The following is a 20,493-nucleotide window of genomic DNA, read 5'->3' as shown; positions in this document are numbered from 1 at the left end:
TTCTCTTCTGAGAAGGCTTTCCACTAGATTTTGGGGCGCGGCTGTGGGGATTTGTGTTCGTTCAGTTCAGCTACAAGCACATTAGTGAGATCAGACACTGATGTTGGGATGTTGAGGCTCCAGTTCCAGTTCATCCCAAAGGTGTTCAGTGGGGTTGACTTCAGTCAGGGCTCTGTGCAGGACAGACTTTTGGTCGTATACTGTATTTAAGATTTGATCTCTGCACTGATATGTAAATATCAAGTCTTTTTTTTCCCATCAGCTGTGAAAAATAAAATTAGCTGTGCCATGCATGTGTGTGGTAATTAAGGGTGTGATTGTCACCAATTAACATGGAGTACGCACTCAAATACAAAGAAAATCACCAATTCTGAAACTTTTGTCAATCAGTTTGGTTTACGAACATGTTGACAAAATTGCTAAAATTATAGTAATATTTAACGAAACAACTTTATGAAAATGCTGATAAATGAGATCCACAGAGAAGACAAGAAACTCTACTAGAAATCACTCTAGTGTCTGTAAACATGAGGAGATCGAACAAAATACTTTTTTAGTCTTATAGTCTTAGTAAAACTAACAATCTAACACACTTTTGAGTTCAAGTCCAAGTTACAGCAGGAAAGTTTCAGTAAATGTAATGCTTCTATGGCAGATCTTCTTCCTCTCTCACTTTCTCATAGTCACACCATGAACACAAGCTGAAAGATGCCTTCATAGTTAACATGAGAACATAAGAATGGATTCCTGACATTTTATAATGAAAGCCTTATGTGGTGATAGTTCTGCTGATCACAGTAGGAGGAACAGAGACTGTCTGAGCAGAAAAAGAGAGGAGCACATTTTACAGGACTGACACAGGGCGGCACAGTGGTGTAGTGTTTAGCGCTGTCGCCTCACAGCAAGAAGGTCCGGGTTCGAGCCCCGTGGCCAGCGAGGGCCTTTCTGTGCGGAGTTTGCATGTTCTCCCCGTGTCCGCGTGGGTTTCCTCCGGGTGCTCCGGTTTCCCCCACAGTCCAAAGACATGCAGGTTAGGTTAACTGGTGACTCTAAATTGACCGTAGGTGTGAATGTGAATGGTTGTCTGTGTCTATGTGTCAGTCCTGTGATGACCTGGCGACTTGTCCAGGGTGTACCCTGCCTTTCGCCCATAGTCAGCTGGGATGGGCTCCAGCTTGCCTGCGACCCTGTAGAACAGGATAAAGCGGCTACAGATAATGAGATGAGATTAGATGAGGACTGACACACTGCTATGTTATCACACTAAGGGTTAGAACTACGTAACTGTTATATTTCTTTAAAAATTCTTATGAAAACATTATTTAAAATAATTTCCATCATTTCTGAAGTGTTTTTGGACAGTTTAAGCATCCCAGCTTCATTCATCCCAGTGTACTTTTCCCATTTTCGTCCCGTGATTGTTTGTTCGACCAGCAGGTGAAATGTGCTGAGTGCTGAACGCGCTGACTCATCACATTCCAGCTCATTCATATTTGGCTACACTGCATTTTAAACCTCCAAACAATGCCATTCTTCTCTGTGTTCCCCTTCATGTAATCCCTCAGTCATTCTAGAAACTTCAGTCTGACTCGTCTGCAACATTTTCTTCTGGGATCATATCATCTGACAGTGAAAAGGCTCCAGTAATGTTGTGATGTTCTTTTTATATTGTGAAACAGGGCTCTCTCTGTGTGTGTGTGTGTGTGTGTGTGTGTGTGTGTGTGTGTGTGTGTGTGTGTGTGTGTGTGTGCGCGCACGCGTGCATGCATGCATGCATGCACACACGCACATTTTTATCTACTACTGAGAACCAAATGTCCCCACAAGGATAGTAAAATCTGACAATTTCAACCTTGTGGGGACATTTGGATGGTCCCCACGAGAAAATCACTGTTGTGATTTTTTTTTTAAACACAAATTAAAAAAATAAAAGAGCCAAACAGTTTCCTTTTCATTACTGAGGTTAAGGTTAGGGTTAGGTTTAGGTGCAGGCACAGCATTAATTAAGTGCAATAATAATTGTCAATGGAAGGTCCTCACAAGGATAGTGAGACAAACGTGTGTGGGGGGGGGGGATAGGCAGCCCTGAGTTCCACAGATCGTAGTATATTATATTAATCACACATCAGATGGCTGTTTACATGTAATTCTTATGAAACGGATTCAGTACATGTTTTGAACTTATGCAAACTGCAGCATGTCAGTGATAATTTAATTATTTTTTGTGAAAAATCTTGTCTGTGGCACTTTAAGGACCTTTTGTGAAGGCGCTCTCTCTCTCTCTCTCTCTCTCTGTCTACCTCTCTCTCTGTATATCTCTCTCTCTCTGTATCTCTCATTCTCTCTTGTTCTCTCTCACACATTCTCTCTTGTTCTCACTCTCTTGTTCTTTCTCTTATTCACTCATTCTCTCTCTTTCTTGTTCTCTCTCTCATTCTCTCGTTCTTTCTCTCATTCACTCTCGTTCTCTCATTGTTTCTTCTCTCTCTCTTTTGTTCTCTCTCTTGTTCTCTCTCTTGTTCTTTCTCTCATTCACTCATTCTCTCTCATTCTTTCTTGTTCTCTCTCTCGTTCTCTTTCTCTTGTTCTTTCTCTTGCTCACTCTCTCATTTTCTCTCATTCTTTCTTGTTCTCTCTCATTCTCTCTCTCACTTGTTCTTTCTCTCGTTCTCTCTCCCTTGTTCTCTCTTGTTCTTTCTCATTCTTTCTTGTTCTCTCTCCCTTGTTCTCTCTCTCATTCTCTCTCCCTTGTTCTCTCTCATTCTCTCTCTTGTTCCTGTTCCCTCTCTCTCTCTCTCTCTCTCTCTCTCTCTCTCCTCCAGCTATTCTCTGTCATTATCCAAGCACAGTGTCAAGGGTTTACGTTTTCCGTCCATCTACCCATCTATCCGAGCCTCTTGTTAGTGCGATATCTCAAGAATGTTGCTTCTAGAATTTAATTTTGGGATTGATATAAACAGAGTCAAGGTCACAGCAAGGTTAAATGTCTGAAATAGATTTTCTGCAAAAGCTTCCTTCCTCTTTGGAGTATATTTTCGGGGGTATTTGAGGATGTGTTGGTGGCAGAGGAACCCCCATCGAAGCCATTGGCATTGAGTTGTACTTGTTAATTAATACTCTGGGAGGGGAATGTAGTGAAAGGTTTAACTTTTTTATTATTATTTAACTCGGTGACGAGGTCATCTTAGCTGTTCTGAACATTTACACAGCAAAGCTGATCTGTTTTATACACATTAGTGCACTTTAGCCTCCATGTCTGTGTTTCAGGGTGGCTGTGCTCACACATAGTCTAAAGTACACTTATGGGTATCATACAGGTTGTTCAGGGAAATTATGCAGTATTCACACAAGGCTTGTCATCGTGTTGTTTTACTGGAGCAAACTGCACATTAATGTCACAATCACTGGACTTGAAATGAAGCGGTTTCTTTTCCATTACTAAAATCTTTGAATTCTTATTCTTTTGTATAAAACAATTAAAATGTAGCACAACCAACTCACAGGCTTTTAATTTAATTTCACCTTTCCAGTTTCATTCATTTTACACAATTATAATTTCTTCCTCTGAGGTAGTTTGAATTTCTGTGCCAGGCATGAATTCATGCCTCGAAAACTATGACCGCTTGAGGACATGTCTACCTTGGGGTCAATTAAAAAAAGTGTTTGTAGAATTGAATATCTTGGTCACTGGTTCAACTGCAGTCTCATTTACTTAATTTAACAAATAATTGAAATATATGCACTTATTAGTATTAGTGAAACATTGCATGAATACTGTATCTGTATTATGAACAATACAATACATTGTAAAATCTGTGTCTGTTTTCTCTGCAAAGTTCAACCGTTGCATCACGTCTCAGCTGATCAAGTGGTTCAGCAACTTCCGTGAGTTCTACTATATCCAGATGGAGAAGTTTGCTCGGCAGGCCATAAACGATGGCGTGACTGATACAGAGGAGCTGACAGTCAGTCGAGATTCTGAGCTCTATCGTGCTCTCAACATGCACTATAACAAGGCCAATGACTTTGAGGTAAGCTCTGTGCATGTGTACGTGTCCTTAATGAACAGCATTTATGTGTGAAAAGCTTTTTTTTGTCTGGCTATATTTCTCTCAATATTATCAACATTAAAATGTATCACTTAAAGAAAATCTATGCATACAACTGAAATGTTAGAATAATGTTTAAGGACAGGAAATAAATTATTTTCATGAACGCCAGCATTTTCCTGTTATTCAACATAAATAAGCCACTTCTTCTAATGACAGTGTCAGAGTCCAGGCACTTACGGATGCAGGCGAAGGGGAGACCGAGGCTGAGTAAACTGTCAGACAAATCAACGTGCAGGAAACAAAGTCAGGAAACAAGTGAGGGTCGAGCGATCAGTGAACAGGGCAACATAGATAAAGCAATAAAGTGAGGTCGAGACTAAACGGAAATACTGGTCAAACACAGAGAGACAGGGAGAAATCAAATGGCTTGGTATGCTAGTAGAGAACACTGAATGATACTTTGCAACTACATGGAGTGAGAGCTGAGCTTATATAGGCGATGGGGTAATTGCTAAATGAGATGCAGGTGGCGTAATTAGTAATCAGGTGACAGAGGACCCTGTGACTCTTGGGGTTTGTAGTCCGAGTGGCCATGTTTGGAGGCTGCTCCGAACTCATGTTTTCAGTGCCGTTACTGACAGAAACACCCTTCCCCCAAGGAGCTCCCTCTGGGAGCAAGTAACTTTCTTGGTCGCCCTCTTCCTCTAGGTGTGGGCTTGTGGGTGTGTTGGCTGTGGAACTCTTGCATGAGGAGGGGGTCTAGTATGTCCTTGGAGCTCACCCAACTTTGCTGTTCTGAGCCATAGCCCTCCCAATCTACCAGGTGCTCCAGCTGACCTTGTGTGAGATGGAAGTTTAAGATCTTATTTACCTGGTAGATGGGTTTCCCCTCGGTTTCAGGAGAGGTGCGCTCTTCGGAGGGTGTATCCATGGCTAGGGGACCTTGTATGACAGGTTTTAAGCAGGAGACATGGAACGCTGGTGCCATTCTGCTGTGCGGTGGAAGTTCTAACTTGTAGGGCACTTCATTTATTCTGCGCAGTACCTTGAATGGGCCAATGTACAGTGGTGCTTGAAAGTTTGTGAACCCTTTAGAATGTTCTATATTTCTGCATAAATATGACCTAAAACATCATCAGATTTTCACACAAGTCCTAAAAGTAGATAAAGAGAACCCAGTTAAACAAATGAGACAAAAATATTAAACTTGGTCATTTATTTATTGAGGAAAATGATCCAATATTACATCTCTGTGAGTGGCAAAAGTATGTGAACCTTTGCTTTCAGTATCTGGTGTGACCCCCTTGTGCAGCAATAACTGCAACTAAACGTTTGCGGTAACTGTTGATCAGTCCTGCACACCGGCTTGGAGGAATTTTAGCCCATTCCTCCATACAGAACAGCTTCAACTCTGGGATGTTGGTGGGTTTCCTCACATGAACTGCTCGCTTCAGGTCCTTCCACAACATTTCGATTGGATTAAGGTCAGGACTTTGACTTGGCCATTCCAAAACATTCAGTTTATTCTTCTTTAACCATTCTTTGGTAGAACGACTTGTGTGCTTAGGGTCGATATCTTGCTGCATGACCCACCTTCTCTTGAGATTCAGTTCATGGACAGATGTCCTGAGATTTTCATTTAGAATTCACTGGTATAATTCAGAATTCATTGCTCCATCAATGATGGCAAGCTGTCCTGGCCCAGATGCAGCAAAACAGGCCCAAACCATGATACTACTACCACCATGTTTCACAGATGGGATAAGGTTCTTATGCTGGAATGCAGTGTTTTCCTTTCTCCAAACATAATCCTTCTCATTTAAACCAAAAAGTTCTAGTTTGGTCTCATTCGTCCACAAAACATTTTTCCAGTAGCTTTCTGGCTTGTCCATGCGATCTTTAGCAAACTGCAGACGAGCAGCAATGTTCTTTTTGGAGAGCAGTGGCTTTCTCCTTGCAACCCTGCCATGCACACCATTGTTGTTCAGTGTTATCCTGATGGTGGACTTATGAACATTAACATTAGCCAATGTGAGAGAGGCCTTCAGTTGCTCAGAAGTTACCCTGGGGTCCTTTGTGACCTCGCCGACTATTACACGCCTTGCTCTTGGAGTGATCTTTGTTGGTCGACCACTCCTGGGGAGGGTAACAATGGTCTTGAATTTCCTCCATTTGTACACAATCTGTCTGACTGTGGATTGGTGGAGTCCAAACTCTTTAGAGATGGTTTTGTAACCTTTTCCAGCGTAATGAACATCAACAACGCTTTTTCTGAGGTCCTCAGAAATCTCCTTTGTTCGTGCCATGATACACTTCCACAAACATGTGTTGTGAAGATCAGACTTTGATAGATCCCTGTTCTTTAAATAAAACAGGGTGCCCACTCACACCTGATTGTCATCCCATTGATTGAAAACACCTGACTCTAATTTCACCTTCAAATTAACTGCTAATCCTAGAGGTTCACATACTTTTGCCACTCGCAGATATGTAATATTGGATCATTTTCCTTAATAAATAAATGACCAAGTATAATATTTTTGTCTCATTTGTTTAACTGGGTTCTCTTTTATTTAGTTTTAGGACTTGTTTGAAAATCTGATGATGTTTTTGGTCATATTTATGCAGAAATATAGAAAATTATAAAGGGTTCACAAACTTTCAAGCACCACTGTAATGTGCTTGCAGTTTTTTTACACATGTTAGGTTCCCTTAGGTCCCTTGTGGAGACCCATACCCAATCTCCTGGAGAGTAACCTGGGTTCTTGCCTCTGTGCTTGTCTGCATATTTCTTATACTTGGTATTTACCAGTTCTAGCCTCTGGTAGCCTCTCCTCCCACACCTGCTGGCTTCTTTGGAACCAAGTATCAACTGCCGGAACTGAGTGGGTGAATTGTCCCATGGAAACAGGGGGGTTGGTAGCCGAGCATGCACTGGAAAGGTGTTAACTGAGTGGTGGAGTGCTTGAGAGAGTTTTGTGCATACTTGGCCCATGGGAGAAATTCTGCCCAGTCTTTTTGATTTCTCATGCGAAATATGCATAAGAAGCAACCCACCTTCTGATTGGCACATTCCACCTGCCCGTTAGACTGTGGGTGATATCCGGATGTGAGACTTACTGATACACCTAGTCTGTCCGTGAAACTAGTCCAAAGACGGAAGATGAATTGAGGACCCTGGTTGCTTAGTGGAACACATGATTGAACATCAATTTGGCTGTTTGGAAAGCTGTTGGCAGACCTGGTAGTGGAATGAGTCGTAGCACTTTGGAGAATCAATCAATGATGACCATGATGATTGTATTACCTTGAGATGGTGGTAAATCTGTGATGAAATCCATGGCTATATGTGACCAGGGTCTCTGAAATACTGGGAGAGGGCATAGTTTCCCAGCAGGTGGGGCATGTGGTACCTTAGCCTGGGCATGCACTGAACACGAGGAGAAGGCAAAATGATTTATGTTGGAGATCATGTTCTCCCACCAATATTTGCTTTTGATGAGTTGGCATGTGTGGTGACTGCTGGGATGACCGGTGGTGGGGGAAGAGTGGGCCCAGGTGTTGAGTCTCCCTCTGAGTTCAGGTGGGACATGAAGGAGTCTGGGGGGGGCATTTCTTGGGGGGGGTCTGGGTTTATGACTGCTGGATTTCCTTGTCAATGTCCCAAGTGATTGCCTTTACAAAACACTCTGGTGGTAGTGTGGGAATTGGTTCAGAGGTGTGGGATGAGGGGTTGTAAATTTGGGAGAGAGCATCCGCTTTGGTATTTCTGGAACTGGGGTGGTAGGATATTGTGAATTGGAAATGAGTGAAGAACAGGGCCCACCTGGCTTGTCATGGGTTCAGGCATTTAACAGTCTTCAAATACTTTAGGTTCTTGTGGTCAGTAAGGATTTTGAATGGGTGTGTGGCACCCTCCAGCCAGTGTCTCCACTCTTCTAAGGCGAGTCTGATAGCTAGGAGCTCTCAGTTACTAATGTCATAGTTCCTTTCTGCAGGTGTGAGTTTCCTTGAAAAGAAAGCCACTGGGAGCAGTTTGTTTTTCTCCCTGATATGCTGTGATAGCACCCCTCCAACTCCAGTTTCAGATGCATCTATTTCTACAATAAATGGCTTAGTAGGGTCTGGATGCTGTAGAATGGGGGCAGAGGTGAATGCTGCCTTGAGAAGGTTGAAAGCCTCCTCAGCTCCTGGGCTCCATTGGAGGCGATGTGGTCCATTCTTTAACAGGGAAGTTGGGGGGGCAGTGATAGTACTGAAGCTCAGAATGAATCACCTGTAAAAGTTTGTGAAGGCCAGAAAACATTGTAGCTGTTTAACCGATGTGGGAGTGGGCCATGACGTGACTGCTATGACCTTGGTCTGGTCCATGCTTACTCCCTCAGAACTGATTATGTATCCTAAAAATGAGATCTAATTGACATGGAATTCGCATTTCTCTGCCTTGACAAAGAGATGGTTCTCAAGTAGGCGAGACAGTATGGACCTGACATGAGTAAGATGGTTGTCCTTGTCTGGGGAGTAAATCAAGATGTCAATGTACGCTATCACGAATTTCCCCAGCATGTCTCTTAACACATCATTTATTAGGCACTGGAAGATGCTTGGTGCCGAAGAAAAGCCATATGGCATGACCGAGTAGTCAAAATGGCCAGCGGTGGTACTAAAGGTCATCTTCCATTGGTCCCCCTCACAAATATGTACCAGGTTGTAAGCACTGCAGGGTCTAGTTTAGAGAAAATCTTTGCTGATGTCAGTTGTTCCAAGGCAGATGGTTCTAGTGGGAGTGGATAAGGGTATTTAACACTAATTTGATTCAGTCCTTGGTAGTCAATGCATGGCCGGAGGCCTCCCCCCTTCTTCTCCACAAAGAAGAAACCTGCAGATGCTGGAGAGGTAGATGGTCTGATGTGACCTTGCTTCAGTGCCTCTTGCACATATTCTTCCAATGCAGATTGTTCTTTTTGGGACAGTGGGTAGATTCTGCTGCAAGGTGGAGTCGTGCCTGGGAGGAGGTCGATAGCACAATCATAAGGGTGATGCGGGGGTAAGCCACATGCTTTACCTTTGCTGAATACTTCTTTCAGATCAAGATAGCAGGTAGGGACTTTGTCCAGAGAATTGGCATAGGGCTCTCCACAGAAGTAGAAGAAATAGTGACTTGAGGAAGCTGCAGACAATTTTGAAGACAAGCAGGAGACCATTGCATAATGTCCTTTCTCTGCCAGGAAATTAAGGGGTCATGGAGTTGAAGCCAGGGGCACCCTAAAACGATGTCGTGATGAGCTGCTCGGGTGATGAGCAGGGAAATGTGTTCAGAATGGAGGACCCCCACCTGAACCTGAAGAGGAGCTGTGCATGTGGTGATCAGTCCATTTCCAATGGGATCCCCATTGATGGTCCTTATTTTGAGCAGTCCCTGTAGGGCTTCTGTGGACAGGTTGAATCTTTGGATGACCACACAGTTGATAAGATTCCCTTCTGCCCCTGAGTCTATGAGTGCAGAGAGGACATGGGTAGCGTCTGGCAGTTTCAATAGTACTGGTAATTTAAGACATTGGGTTTTAGGGCTAATCACAGGACTCACCGGGCTGGGTGGATTGCATACTTGGTGGGCAGGAGCTCCTCTGGGTGGGTGGACAGGGCATTTAGCGATTAGGTGGTTGGATGGTTGGATTCACTGCAGTAGAAGCATAGACCTTCCCTCCATCTTCTTTCACATTCTGATTGCTGTAACTGTGTACAGGAAACCTCCATGGGCATTGACACGTCTGTGACATGAGCTGGAGAGGTGGATGGTGACATTGAGGGTCAGTTGGATATTAGATAATCTAGGTGAATCGCTAGGTCAGTGAGGGTGTCGAGGGACAGGTGTTCATCATGGCAGGCCAGTTCGCTTAGTACCTCTGAACGCAGTCCATGGCAAAACATGACTTTTAAAACATGGCAGCCAGTGTGAGAAAATCCAGGGCATACTCAGTGACTCTTCTACCCCCCAGTCCTTGAAAATGGTTCCTCCAGGAACGATGACATTTCAGTTGTCAAGACAACGGAAAAACTAAAATACAAGAGCATTTTGTTTTGTGCACAAGAGCATTGTGACGTATCTTTCTGTTTTTGTATTTTAGTTTTTCTGTTGTCTTGACAACTGAAACGTCATCGTTCCTGGAGGAACCATTTTCAAGGGGTCAGTCACCAAAGGGTTAATGGATAGGAGGTTCTCTCCAACTTCAGTTCCTTCGGGTTCGTGATCAAACACTCTTTTGAAAATTTCTAAGAAGCGATCATAGGATGTGGTAGATTCACTGCCATATCCACACACAGCGCTGGCCCACTTTAGAGCTTTGCCTGTGAGGAAGGTGAGGAATTTGGTGATCTTCTGTTCCTCTGAAACCCTGGAGAGTGAAGCAAAATACAAGGCGTGTTGGAGAAGAAATCCTTTACAATGTGATACTTCACCTGAAAACTTCTCTGGTAGAGGAATGAACTGCACTGTGACATTGGGAGCTGCGGGGCATGGTGAGAGGGCCTGCGACATGACAGCAGCGAGCTGAGCTATCCTGGTGTTTACATCACAAAGCATCTGCTGATGTTCTCCCAGCAAGCGCCCCTGAGCGTTGAGTGCAGTCTGCGTCAACTCCTCTCCTGCATCCATCGGTGGTGAAGTATCCTGTCAGAATGCAGGCACTTACGGATGCAGGCGCAAGGGAGACCGGGGCTGAGCAAACTGCAGACTAAGCCGAATCGATGTGCAGGAAACAAAGTCAGGAAACAAGTGAGGGTCAAGCGATCGGCGAACAGGGCAACATAGATAAAGCAATAAAGTGAGGTCAAGACAAAATAGAAATACTGGTCAAACACAGAGAGACAAGCGGAAATCAAATGGCTTGGTATGTTAGTAGGGAACACTGAATGATACTTTGCAACTACATGGAGTGAGAGCTGAGCTTATAGGCGAGGGGGTAATTGCTGAATGAGATGTAGGTGGCATAATTAGTAATCAGGTGACAGACGGCAGTGTGACTCTTGGGGTTTGTAGTCCGGAGCGGCCATGTTTGGAGGCTGCTCCGAACTCGTGTTTTCAGTGCAGTTACTGACAGACAGTACTAACCATATGACTGACTTAATTATTTTATCTGAAACAAATAATAACAAACCACTACGATGTTTCCTGTATGTCATAAGCAAAGTACAAATACTGATTACACCACAAAAACAAACAGTATAACATTGGGCAATACTGATTAATCTATTTCCTTCATTATTTACATTGATTCTGTTAAATATGCGACACACTGCATATCATTATTTGTTTTTATTTGTGATGTAAATCAGAAAACTCCAAACAACTTGCAACCAGGAACCCATTCAGTGCTAAAGAAAATTCCATGAACCCTGTCAATACAGATTTACTGTATATCATGAACTTAATTTAAATATTCCATCCATCCATCCATTATCCATAACCACTTATCCTATGCAGGGTCATGGGCAAGCTGGAGCCTATCTCAGCTGACTATGGCGAGAGGTGGGGTACACCCTGGACAAGTCGCCAGGTCATCGCAGGGCTGACACATAGAGACAAACAACCATTCACACTCACATTCATACCTACGGTCAATTTAGAGCCACCAGTTAGCCTAACCTGCATGTCTTTGGACTGTGGGGGAAACCAGACGCAGACACCGGGAGAACATGCAAACTCCACACAGGAAAGCCCTCGTCGGCCACTGGGCTCAAACCCAGAACCTTCTTGCTGTGTGGCGACAGTGCTAACCACTACACCACCGTGCTGCCTAATTTAAATATATAATGGAATATATCATCTATTTATTCGAGCTTTCTTTTCCTTCAGAACATTAGATCCAATTTGACATTATTTATCAAACTCCATACTTTAACATGTAAATAAAGGATGGGCAGTGTTTAGGACGAGGTCTTCTGATTGGACAAGCCAGCATTCTGAGAGCATCCTGACTGTACAGTACAACATACAGAAGACTTTTTCAAATGTACTGAATAAAGCGACTGAAAGACTTAGATGAAGGAAAAAGGTTAGCCCTGTGCTGACGTGTTAACTCTGAAAATAACCTTACTTAATAATTGCATTAATCTGACTTTTGTAGAGGGCGGCACGGTGGTGTAGTGGTTAGCGTCGCCTCACAGCAAGAAGGTCCGGGTTCGAGCCCCGTGGCCAGCGAGGGCCTTTCTGTGTGGAGTTTGCATGTTCTCCCCGTGTCCCCGTGGGTTTCCTCCGGGTGCTCCGGTTTCCCCCACAGTCCAGAGACATGCAGGTTAGGTTAACTGGTGACTCTAAACTGACCGTAGGTGTGAATGTGAGTGTGAATGGTTGTCTGTGTCTATGTGTCAGACCTGTGATGACCTGGCGACTTGTCCAGGGTGTACCCCGCCTTTCGCCCGTAGTCAGCTGGGATAGGCTCCAGCTTGCCTGCGACCCTGTAGAAGGATAAAGCGGCTAGAGATAATGAGATGAGATGAGACTTTTGTAGACCTTTGTGTTTCAGCTGAAATTGGAGTAAATTTTTCCTGGGTTTTTATAGTGCTTGTATCAGATGCTAGGTGGCATCCAAATAAATTAAAATTTAGTTCCAAGATTTTAAGTATCAAAGCTGAAGCTTAATTTGATCAAGACATCTGTGAGCGAAATTTTGAATATGTGCCATTAGTAGATATAGTACAAGCACTCTGATGTAGAAGAAGGAATCTTTAGACCAATTAGGCTGCAAGAGATTGATTATGTAGTTTAGCTGTGTTGCAGTACAGCATCATTCAATACCGTGTGATTATGATTGATATTACTGCAAGCTGGTCTAGTGGTTAGTGTCTTGACCTCTCAACTGGAGGATCGTGAGTTACACTCACAGTCAGGTCAGACCAAAGAAGATCGTAAAAATGGTGCCTACTGCTATCTGATGAGTATGGAGTCAAACTCTCGCGGTTACTAGAGGACCAGTTCCTCACTGTAACCCTAGCTAGAAATAGAGCTCAGCGCCACCCAGTGCACCTTAGGGCCCAGTTAGTACAACTCCGATTCCAAAAAAGTTGGGACAAAGTACAAATTGTAAATAAAAACGGAATGCAATGATGTGGAAGTTTCAAAATTCCATATTTTAACCAGAATAGAACATAGATGACATATCAAATGTTTAAACTGAGAAAATGTATCATTTAAAGAGAAAAATTAGGTGATTTTAAATTTCATGACAACAACACATCTCAAAAAAGTTGGGACAAGGCCATGTTTACCACTGTGAGACATCCCCTTTTCTCTTTACAACAGTCTGTAAACGTCTGGGGACTGAGGAGACAAGTTGCTCAAGTTTAGGGATAGGAATGTTAAACCATTCTTGTCTAATGTAGGATTCTAGTTGCTCAACTGTCTTAGGTCTTTTTTGTCGTATCTTCTGTTTTATGATGCGCCAAATGTTTTCTATGGGTGAAAGATCTGGACTGCAGGCTGGCCAGTTCAGTACCCAGACCCTTCTTCTACGCAGCCATGATGCTGTAATTGATGGAGTATGTGGTTTGGTTTTGTCATGTTGGAAACTGCAAGGTCTTCCCTGAAAGAGACGTCATCTGGATGGGAGCATATGTTGCTCTAGATCCTGGATATACCTTTCAGCATTGATGGTGTCTTTCCAGATGTGTAAGCTGCCCATGCCACATGCACTAATGCAACCCCATACCATCAGAAATGCAGGCTTCTGAACTGAGCGCTGATAACAACTTGGGTCGTCCTTCTCCTCTTTAATCCGAATGACACAGCGTCCCTGATTTCCATAAAGAACTTCAAATTTTGATTCGTCTGACCACAGAACAGTTTTCCACTTTGCCACAGTCCATTTTAAATGAGCCTTGGCCCAGAGAATACGTCTGCGCTTCTGGATCATGCTTAGATACGGCTTCTTCTTTGAACCATAGAGTTTTAGCTGGCAACAGCAGATGGCACGGTGAATTGTGTTCACAGATAATGTTCTCTGGAAATATTCCTGAGCCCATTTTGTGATTTCCAATACAGAAGCATGCCTGTATCTGATGCAGTGCTGTCTAAGGGCCTGAAGATCACGGGCACCCAGTATGGTTTTCCGGCCTTGACCCTTACGCACAGAGATTCTTCCAGATTCTCTGAATCTTTTGATGATATTATCACTGTAGATGATGATATGTTCAAACTCTTTGCAATTTTACACTGTCGAACTCCTTTCTGATATTGCTCCACTATTTGTCGGCGCAGAATTAGGGGGATTGGTGATCCTCTTCCCATCTTTACTTCTGAGAACCACTGCCACTCCAAGATGCTCTTTTTATACCCAGTCATGTTGATGACCTATTGCCAATTGACCTAATGAGTTGCAATTTGGTCCTCCAGCTGTTCCTTTTTTGTACCTTTAACTTTTCCAGCCTCTTATTGCCCCATCCCAACTTTTTTGCGATGTGTTGCTGTCATGAAATTTCAAATGAGCCAATATTTGGCATGAAATTTCAAAATGTCTCACTTTCGACATTTGATATGTTGTCTATGTTCTATTGTGAATACAATATCTGTTTTTGAGATTTGTAAATTATTGCATTCCATTTTTATTTACAATTTGTACTTTATCCCAACTTTTTTGGAATCGGGGTTGTATTAGGACAGGAGACTGCCTGGGAAGACCAGGTCCTGGCACACACAGGAGGGTTGTAACAAGATTATTTTCTCTTTCTTTGACTCTGTTGATTCATTCAGCCCATCCTGGGAATAACGAGCTCCATCTGGGCAGCACGGTGGTGTAAGTGGTTATCACGGTCGCCTCACAGCAAGAAGGTTCAGGGTTCGAGCCCAGCGGCTGGTGGGGGCCTTTCTGTGTGGAGTTTGCATGTTCTCCCCGTGTCTGCGTAGGTTTCCTCCGGGTGCTCCGGTTTCCCCCACAGTTCAAAGACATGCAGTTAGGTTAATATGGGCAGCCTTGGGCTGGGGTGCCTTTGAGCAAGACTCCTAACTCCCAACTGCTCCCTGGGTGCTGTTAGCATGGCTGCCCACTGTTCTGGGTATGTGTGTGTGCACATGTGTGTGTTCACTGCTTCAGCTGGGTTAAATGCAGAGAGGAATTTCACAAGTGTGTGATGAATAAAGTTGTGCTTTCTTTCTTTTCTTTCTTTCATACACGCTGGATAGAAAACTTCATTCACAACTAGTGGCAATTAATCCACCTTTAAGCATGTTTTTAGAAGGAAACCAGAGAACCTGAAGGAAACCCACATGAACACAGCCAGAACAGGCCAAACTCTACATGCACAACGCGACTCATTGTGTCACGTTTCCACCCCGTCTTCTTTCCCTCAGTACATCCATCAGTGTGCTGTACTGTGCAATAAGATTTCTTCCAATCAGAGCAATGGAAGCCCATCTGTTATTTGTATTTTTAAAGCATGAAACCCTTCAATAAAGACAGTAAATTAATGTTAAAATAAACATTAATTTAAACAATATCTGTTTCATATATAGCATAGTTAAATATATTTACAGAGATTGCATTAGAAATTATGGACAGTACCCGAGCTAGGTTTAGGTTTGTCCTGTTGTTCACAACCAAATATTGAACTCTATGCTCACATCATTTCGCTGACACAACCTCTCCCCCATCCCCCACATGCCTTCTGTTTCATTTAGAGCAGATCGAAGTCAAATTATATTAAAATTGCAGTTATATAAGGAATGCACCTACTGAGGCTTTGCAAACAGGAACGTATTAAGGGGAGGTGTTCCCGATTTCCATACATCAGTATGGGATTTGCATGGCTGGAGAAGAAAACGCATGGTCCTGTGAATAAGACTGTTGTTGCAAGAGGAGCTGAAGTGAGGGAGAAACTGATTTGCATTGTAAGAGCAGGCTGAGCAGGTGTGCAGCCAGGTCTCTATCACAGACCACTCATTTGCTTTTCCTTTTTTTTCAACCAGGGAAATTTATCTTTAATGCAAATCAAAGAAAGAAAGATAAACTTGCCTGACGTGAGCACTGTGTGTATATCCTTGCAGCTGAGATGTCTCTCTCTCTCTCTCTCTCTCTCTCTCTCTCACACACACACACTCACACACACACTTCCTGTGTAATGCAACAGTCGTACAACGAGTCATCAATTCAGTTCAGTTCATTTTTCTCTTCCACTTCAAGTGCAGTTCCACTTCTGGAGAAATACTCTTTATTGTGCTTATGTCTGAGCTGTATTTCATCTGTCAGTGTCTGCTAGTAATGTACTGTGTCATGTTTATTCAAATATTATTTTTTGTCACTGGACCTTTTACTTGTCTCTTCAAATAATTTCTCGTCCTCTTTCTGCTCTTCCATTGTTCTTCCGCAAACTGCTAAAAACAATTCTTACAGTTCTCCAGAAAGAAGGACTGGTTCCTAAGGGTTATATCCCAGAACTGAATCACATGTATGACCTGCTGTGACCCGTCGAGGCCTGGACTCCACAAGACCTCTGAAAGTATTCTGTGAAGGTGTGACTGGCACTGAGACGTTAACAGCAGATCCTTTAAGTCCTGTAAATTGTAAGTCCAGCACATACCACAGAAGCTCGATCAGATTGAGATCTGGAGGCCAAGTCAACACCTTGAACTCTTTGTCTTGTTCCTCAAACCATTCCTGTTCCACCTCGCAGCTTACAGGACTTAAAAGATCTGCTGCTAATATCTTGGTGCCAGTTACCACAGCACACCTTCAGAGGTCTTGCAGAGTCCGGGCCTCGACGCGTTTGAGCTGTTTTAGCAGCACAGTAGGCTAGAGCTTTTAAAGCAAACCTTCATTAGCTCCTGGGAAGTGTTGCCAGGTTTCATTAAAATTTCCACAACTCAAAACCTACACAAAAAGACTTGGGACTAGTCCAGAATGTTCAAGCGTAGGAAAAGGTGAATGCAATGTTTCTTTTTTTTTTCTTTTTTTTTTTTTTTGGGGGGGGGGGGGAGCAAGTAAACAGTGGTGAGCATTTCTGATTTGCTGTGTACATCTTGTGTTATATTTGATGTTATTTGCTGTATATATCTGATGTTATATCTGATGTTATATGCAGAACCTGGCAACCCTTCTTACAGAACTTAAAAAAAAAAACTAAATTTATTAAAAGCAAGTTCATTTGCGTTGGGGATGTACTATTTGTTTTTCTGTGGGTTTATTTATTTATTTGTTTTGGTCAGTGTCTTGCTCCAGTATCCACACCTAAACACTGATCTCCAATCACCAAAATAAAATAATTTTCTATCATAATTTTGGACAAAAAGAAAATGCTTTTATATTTTAATCCCTTGCTCCATCTACTGTAGTTGACACAGACACGTCCCGTTCCCAAAGCAGCGTCATTGCTGGAATGTCTAAAAATGTATTTATTTGGCTAATTTTAAAAACATTACTTGCAAATGTATCGTGTATATTTCTTCAATGTTATTAGATGATCATTCTACATTAATATAAAAAAATCCTCTTTGAAAATCATACAGTAAAATGCAACTTAAAGGACTCCAGTTTGACACAAAATATGGGTTCCAGCTTTATGGACGATTCTCATCATGTTCCCAGTGAACCTTCCTTATCTTTGTGGAATGTAACAAACCCCCAACCTGAAGTAAAACGAATAGAATATTATTAGCTGTCTGTTGTTATCAACTGTAAATAACAGCTTCTTGTTCTAACAAAGATGTTTGTTTCGCAGCAGCTTGCTTCGTCTGCCACATGAGACAGAAGATAAAAAGTTCCACAGGTATTACTTTTTTGGGCATTAAACTGATACAGATGCAGATGATGCCATTGTGTTTCACCCCTAATAAACAAATGAAATGCTCTGCTTACACAGCTGACAAAGGACTATACTCTGTTTATACAGTGGACATAAAAAGTTTACACACCCCACACCCCTATTAAAATTGCAGTTTCCTGTGGTGTTAAAGCATATATGCAGAGCCATGGCCTCACTTTCATTTATAAATGCTTTGAGACCTCAAGAATGGCACAGGAATAGTTTTAAGTGTTAACAATAAATCTAATATAGTAATTTTTATGATTAAAGTGATTCATATAGGTAGCGGTCTGAGTGAATGACCTTGACGTCCGTAACGTCACAGCAGGAAGTCTATCAGTCTCATTGCCATTTACGCTATACTAAATCACAGAGCTGACTGCAACTCTGATCCTCCATTTTGAGCTAATTTATCGCCATGCCACATAGATGTGTTGCTGGCCAGTGCAGCAACATGACAGAAGGTGGACTTACGTTGCATTCATGGCCCAAGAATGTTCAAACTGCAAAGATTTGGACACATTTTGCGAGAAGTTCACGGGCACATTGGATGGCTATGAAGTGGTTTCTCCTCTGCTCTGCACATTTTACTGAAGACTCGTACAAAACCTCTGATCTGTTGGCTATAAGCCTGTATTGAAAGACGGTGCAGTATCAACAATTAAATAAAACTACAAGAAAAGGAAAGCATTTTATTTATTTATTTATTTATTTATTTATAAAAGGAAAGTGAGTTTAGTTGCACCAGTTTTCCCAGAGTGAGCCGAGGGTTGTTGGTAAAACCGGGGATGGAACGGGACGGGACATATCGCTCGTGCAGTGACCTCCCCGCAGTTATTGGTAAAACTGGTGACATTCCATTCCGTCCTGGGTTTTAGTAATTGCCTGAGCCGAGCAATAATGGCAGAGTACTCAGAAATGGAGAGAATGGAGAAAGAGTGGCGCAGCCATCTTATTTCTAAACTGGATATTACGTACTGCCATCTCGCCCTTACGTGGAAGAAGCAAATGAACGGAGAACTGAATGAACAACTGAAAGTCAGATTGTTTCAAAACAATCGGCCACAAGATCGACCTTCAAGAAGCGAGAACACAGACGGGTAAGCTTTGACTCTCATTTGGATAAAAAAAAACAACAAAAACAACACGTTCTTTACCTGCATTTAGATTAATACATGTAACTTGTATTGTGTGTTTAAGTTACCGGTATAAGATTATTTAATTTGCTTCAGAATGTGATTGTCTCAGTTCATCTGATTATTTAATTAGCCTTTTATGTTTTATCAGTGAAAAATGCATGCATGTACATGTATGTTGCATAAGTTATAACACCTATCCTGTTTTAATGAGAGTCAACCCACAATCAATGAAGTCAAATCAGTCTTAGTTGAGCAAGTCGGTAATGGTAGTTCTTACTTTCACCATAAATTTTTATTTATTTTGGTCTATAGCTGTCAAAGGCCTCAGCCTTAAAACTGGTTACCGCTGTGACATCACTCACTTAGGGATTGCTGGCTCAGCAGGGCAGCTCGAATGCCAAATTTGTGGTCAATTTTAACTCTCAAAAATATTTTTTTCTTCAATTCCCATTTATGCAGCATACAAGAGTCAAGGATGGAGATACTGTCTACTCAGAAATTAATTTAAAAATAAAGGTTCTCTGTATATCCTTTAAAGGACCTTTTGCTTATAATATAGTATACACACTTTTTAAGTGAGAATATAGCAACTTAGCACATCTGGATTTGGCTATTTTGTCCATGCTTCCTTGCAATAATGCTCCAGAACTATCAGACTGTGAGGGGATCTCCTGTGCACAGCCCTCTTCAAGTAATTCCACAGGATTTCAGTAGAATTTAGATTTGGTCCCTGGCTGAACCATTTTGTTGATTTTCTTCTTCTTCTGAAGCCATTCCTTTGTTGACTTGGATTTGTGCTTTAGGTCACTATTGTGCTGGAAGGTGAAATTTTACTTTTCTTCTTGAAATAGTTTTCTTTGGTTTCATGCCAAAATAATTTGGTATTTGGAGCTATCCATGATTCCTTGACAAAATGGTCTTGACTATAGCCTCAGGCCCTGCTGCACAGAAGCAGCCCCTGAACATGATGCTGCTACCACCACCATGCTTCACTGTGGGTATGGTGTTCTTTGGATGATAAGCTGACTTGTTTGTGTGCCTCATCTCATCTCATCTCATCTCATTATCTCTAGCCACTTTATCCTGTTCTACAGGGTCAGAGGCTATATTTTAGAATTATGCCTGAAAGATTCTACCTTGCTCTCAGATCACAACAGATTTTGCCACATGGTTTTGGATGATTTAGTTACTTTCTTGGATTTACTTGGATGCCCAACCTCTTGGGTATAATTTTAAACCCTATTCCTAATTATGAAATTCTATTACCTTATCTTTAACCTCTTTATAATGGTCCTCATCTTTATTTTCATTCCTTATCTTCAGACTGACAGTCTCTTCAATGACAATTCAACTTATAACACAATAAAGTGTGCCAAAACTGAAGGAGTCTGAATACTTTTCAAAGACTGTGTGTGTGTGTGTGTGTGTGTGTGTGTGTGTGTGTGTGTGTGTGTGTGTGTGTAAATTTAGATTCTGTGCATATATATATATACTATATACAACCCCAAATC

At 42.2% G+C, this 20,493-nt stretch overlaps 1 protein-coding gene across 4 annotated transcripts in view; it reads left to right on the top strand.

Moving 5' to 3' along the window:
* The window catches only part of prox1a (prospero homeobox 1a), a 68,802-nt gene that overhangs the window by 10,381 nt on the left and 37,928 nt on the right, over positions 1-20,493 (top strand). For 2 of the 4 annotated variants that reach the window (XM_060933534.1, XM_060933533.1), the window contains exon 4: positions 3,837-4,031. In XM_060933534.1, coding sequence (XP_060789517.1) covers positions 3,837-4,031 — 195 coding nt within the window. Of the gene's footprint in view, positions 1-3,836; positions 4,032-17,759; positions 17,808-20,493 lie in introns of all 4 variants that reach the window. The other 2 variants (XM_060933535.1, XM_060933536.1) reach the window with 2 other exon arrangements.

Source organism: Neoarius graeffei, chromosome 11 (assembly GCF_027579695.1).
Source record: "Neoarius graeffei isolate fNeoGra1 chromosome 11, fNeoGra1.pri, whole genome shotgun sequence".
NCBI classification, from domain to species: domain Eukaryota; kingdom Metazoa; phylum Chordata; class Actinopteri; order Siluriformes; family Ariidae; genus Neoarius; species Neoarius graeffei.
The sequence above is the reverse complement of the archived record's forward strand: the minus strand, read 5'-3'. Positions and strand labels throughout refer to the sequence as shown.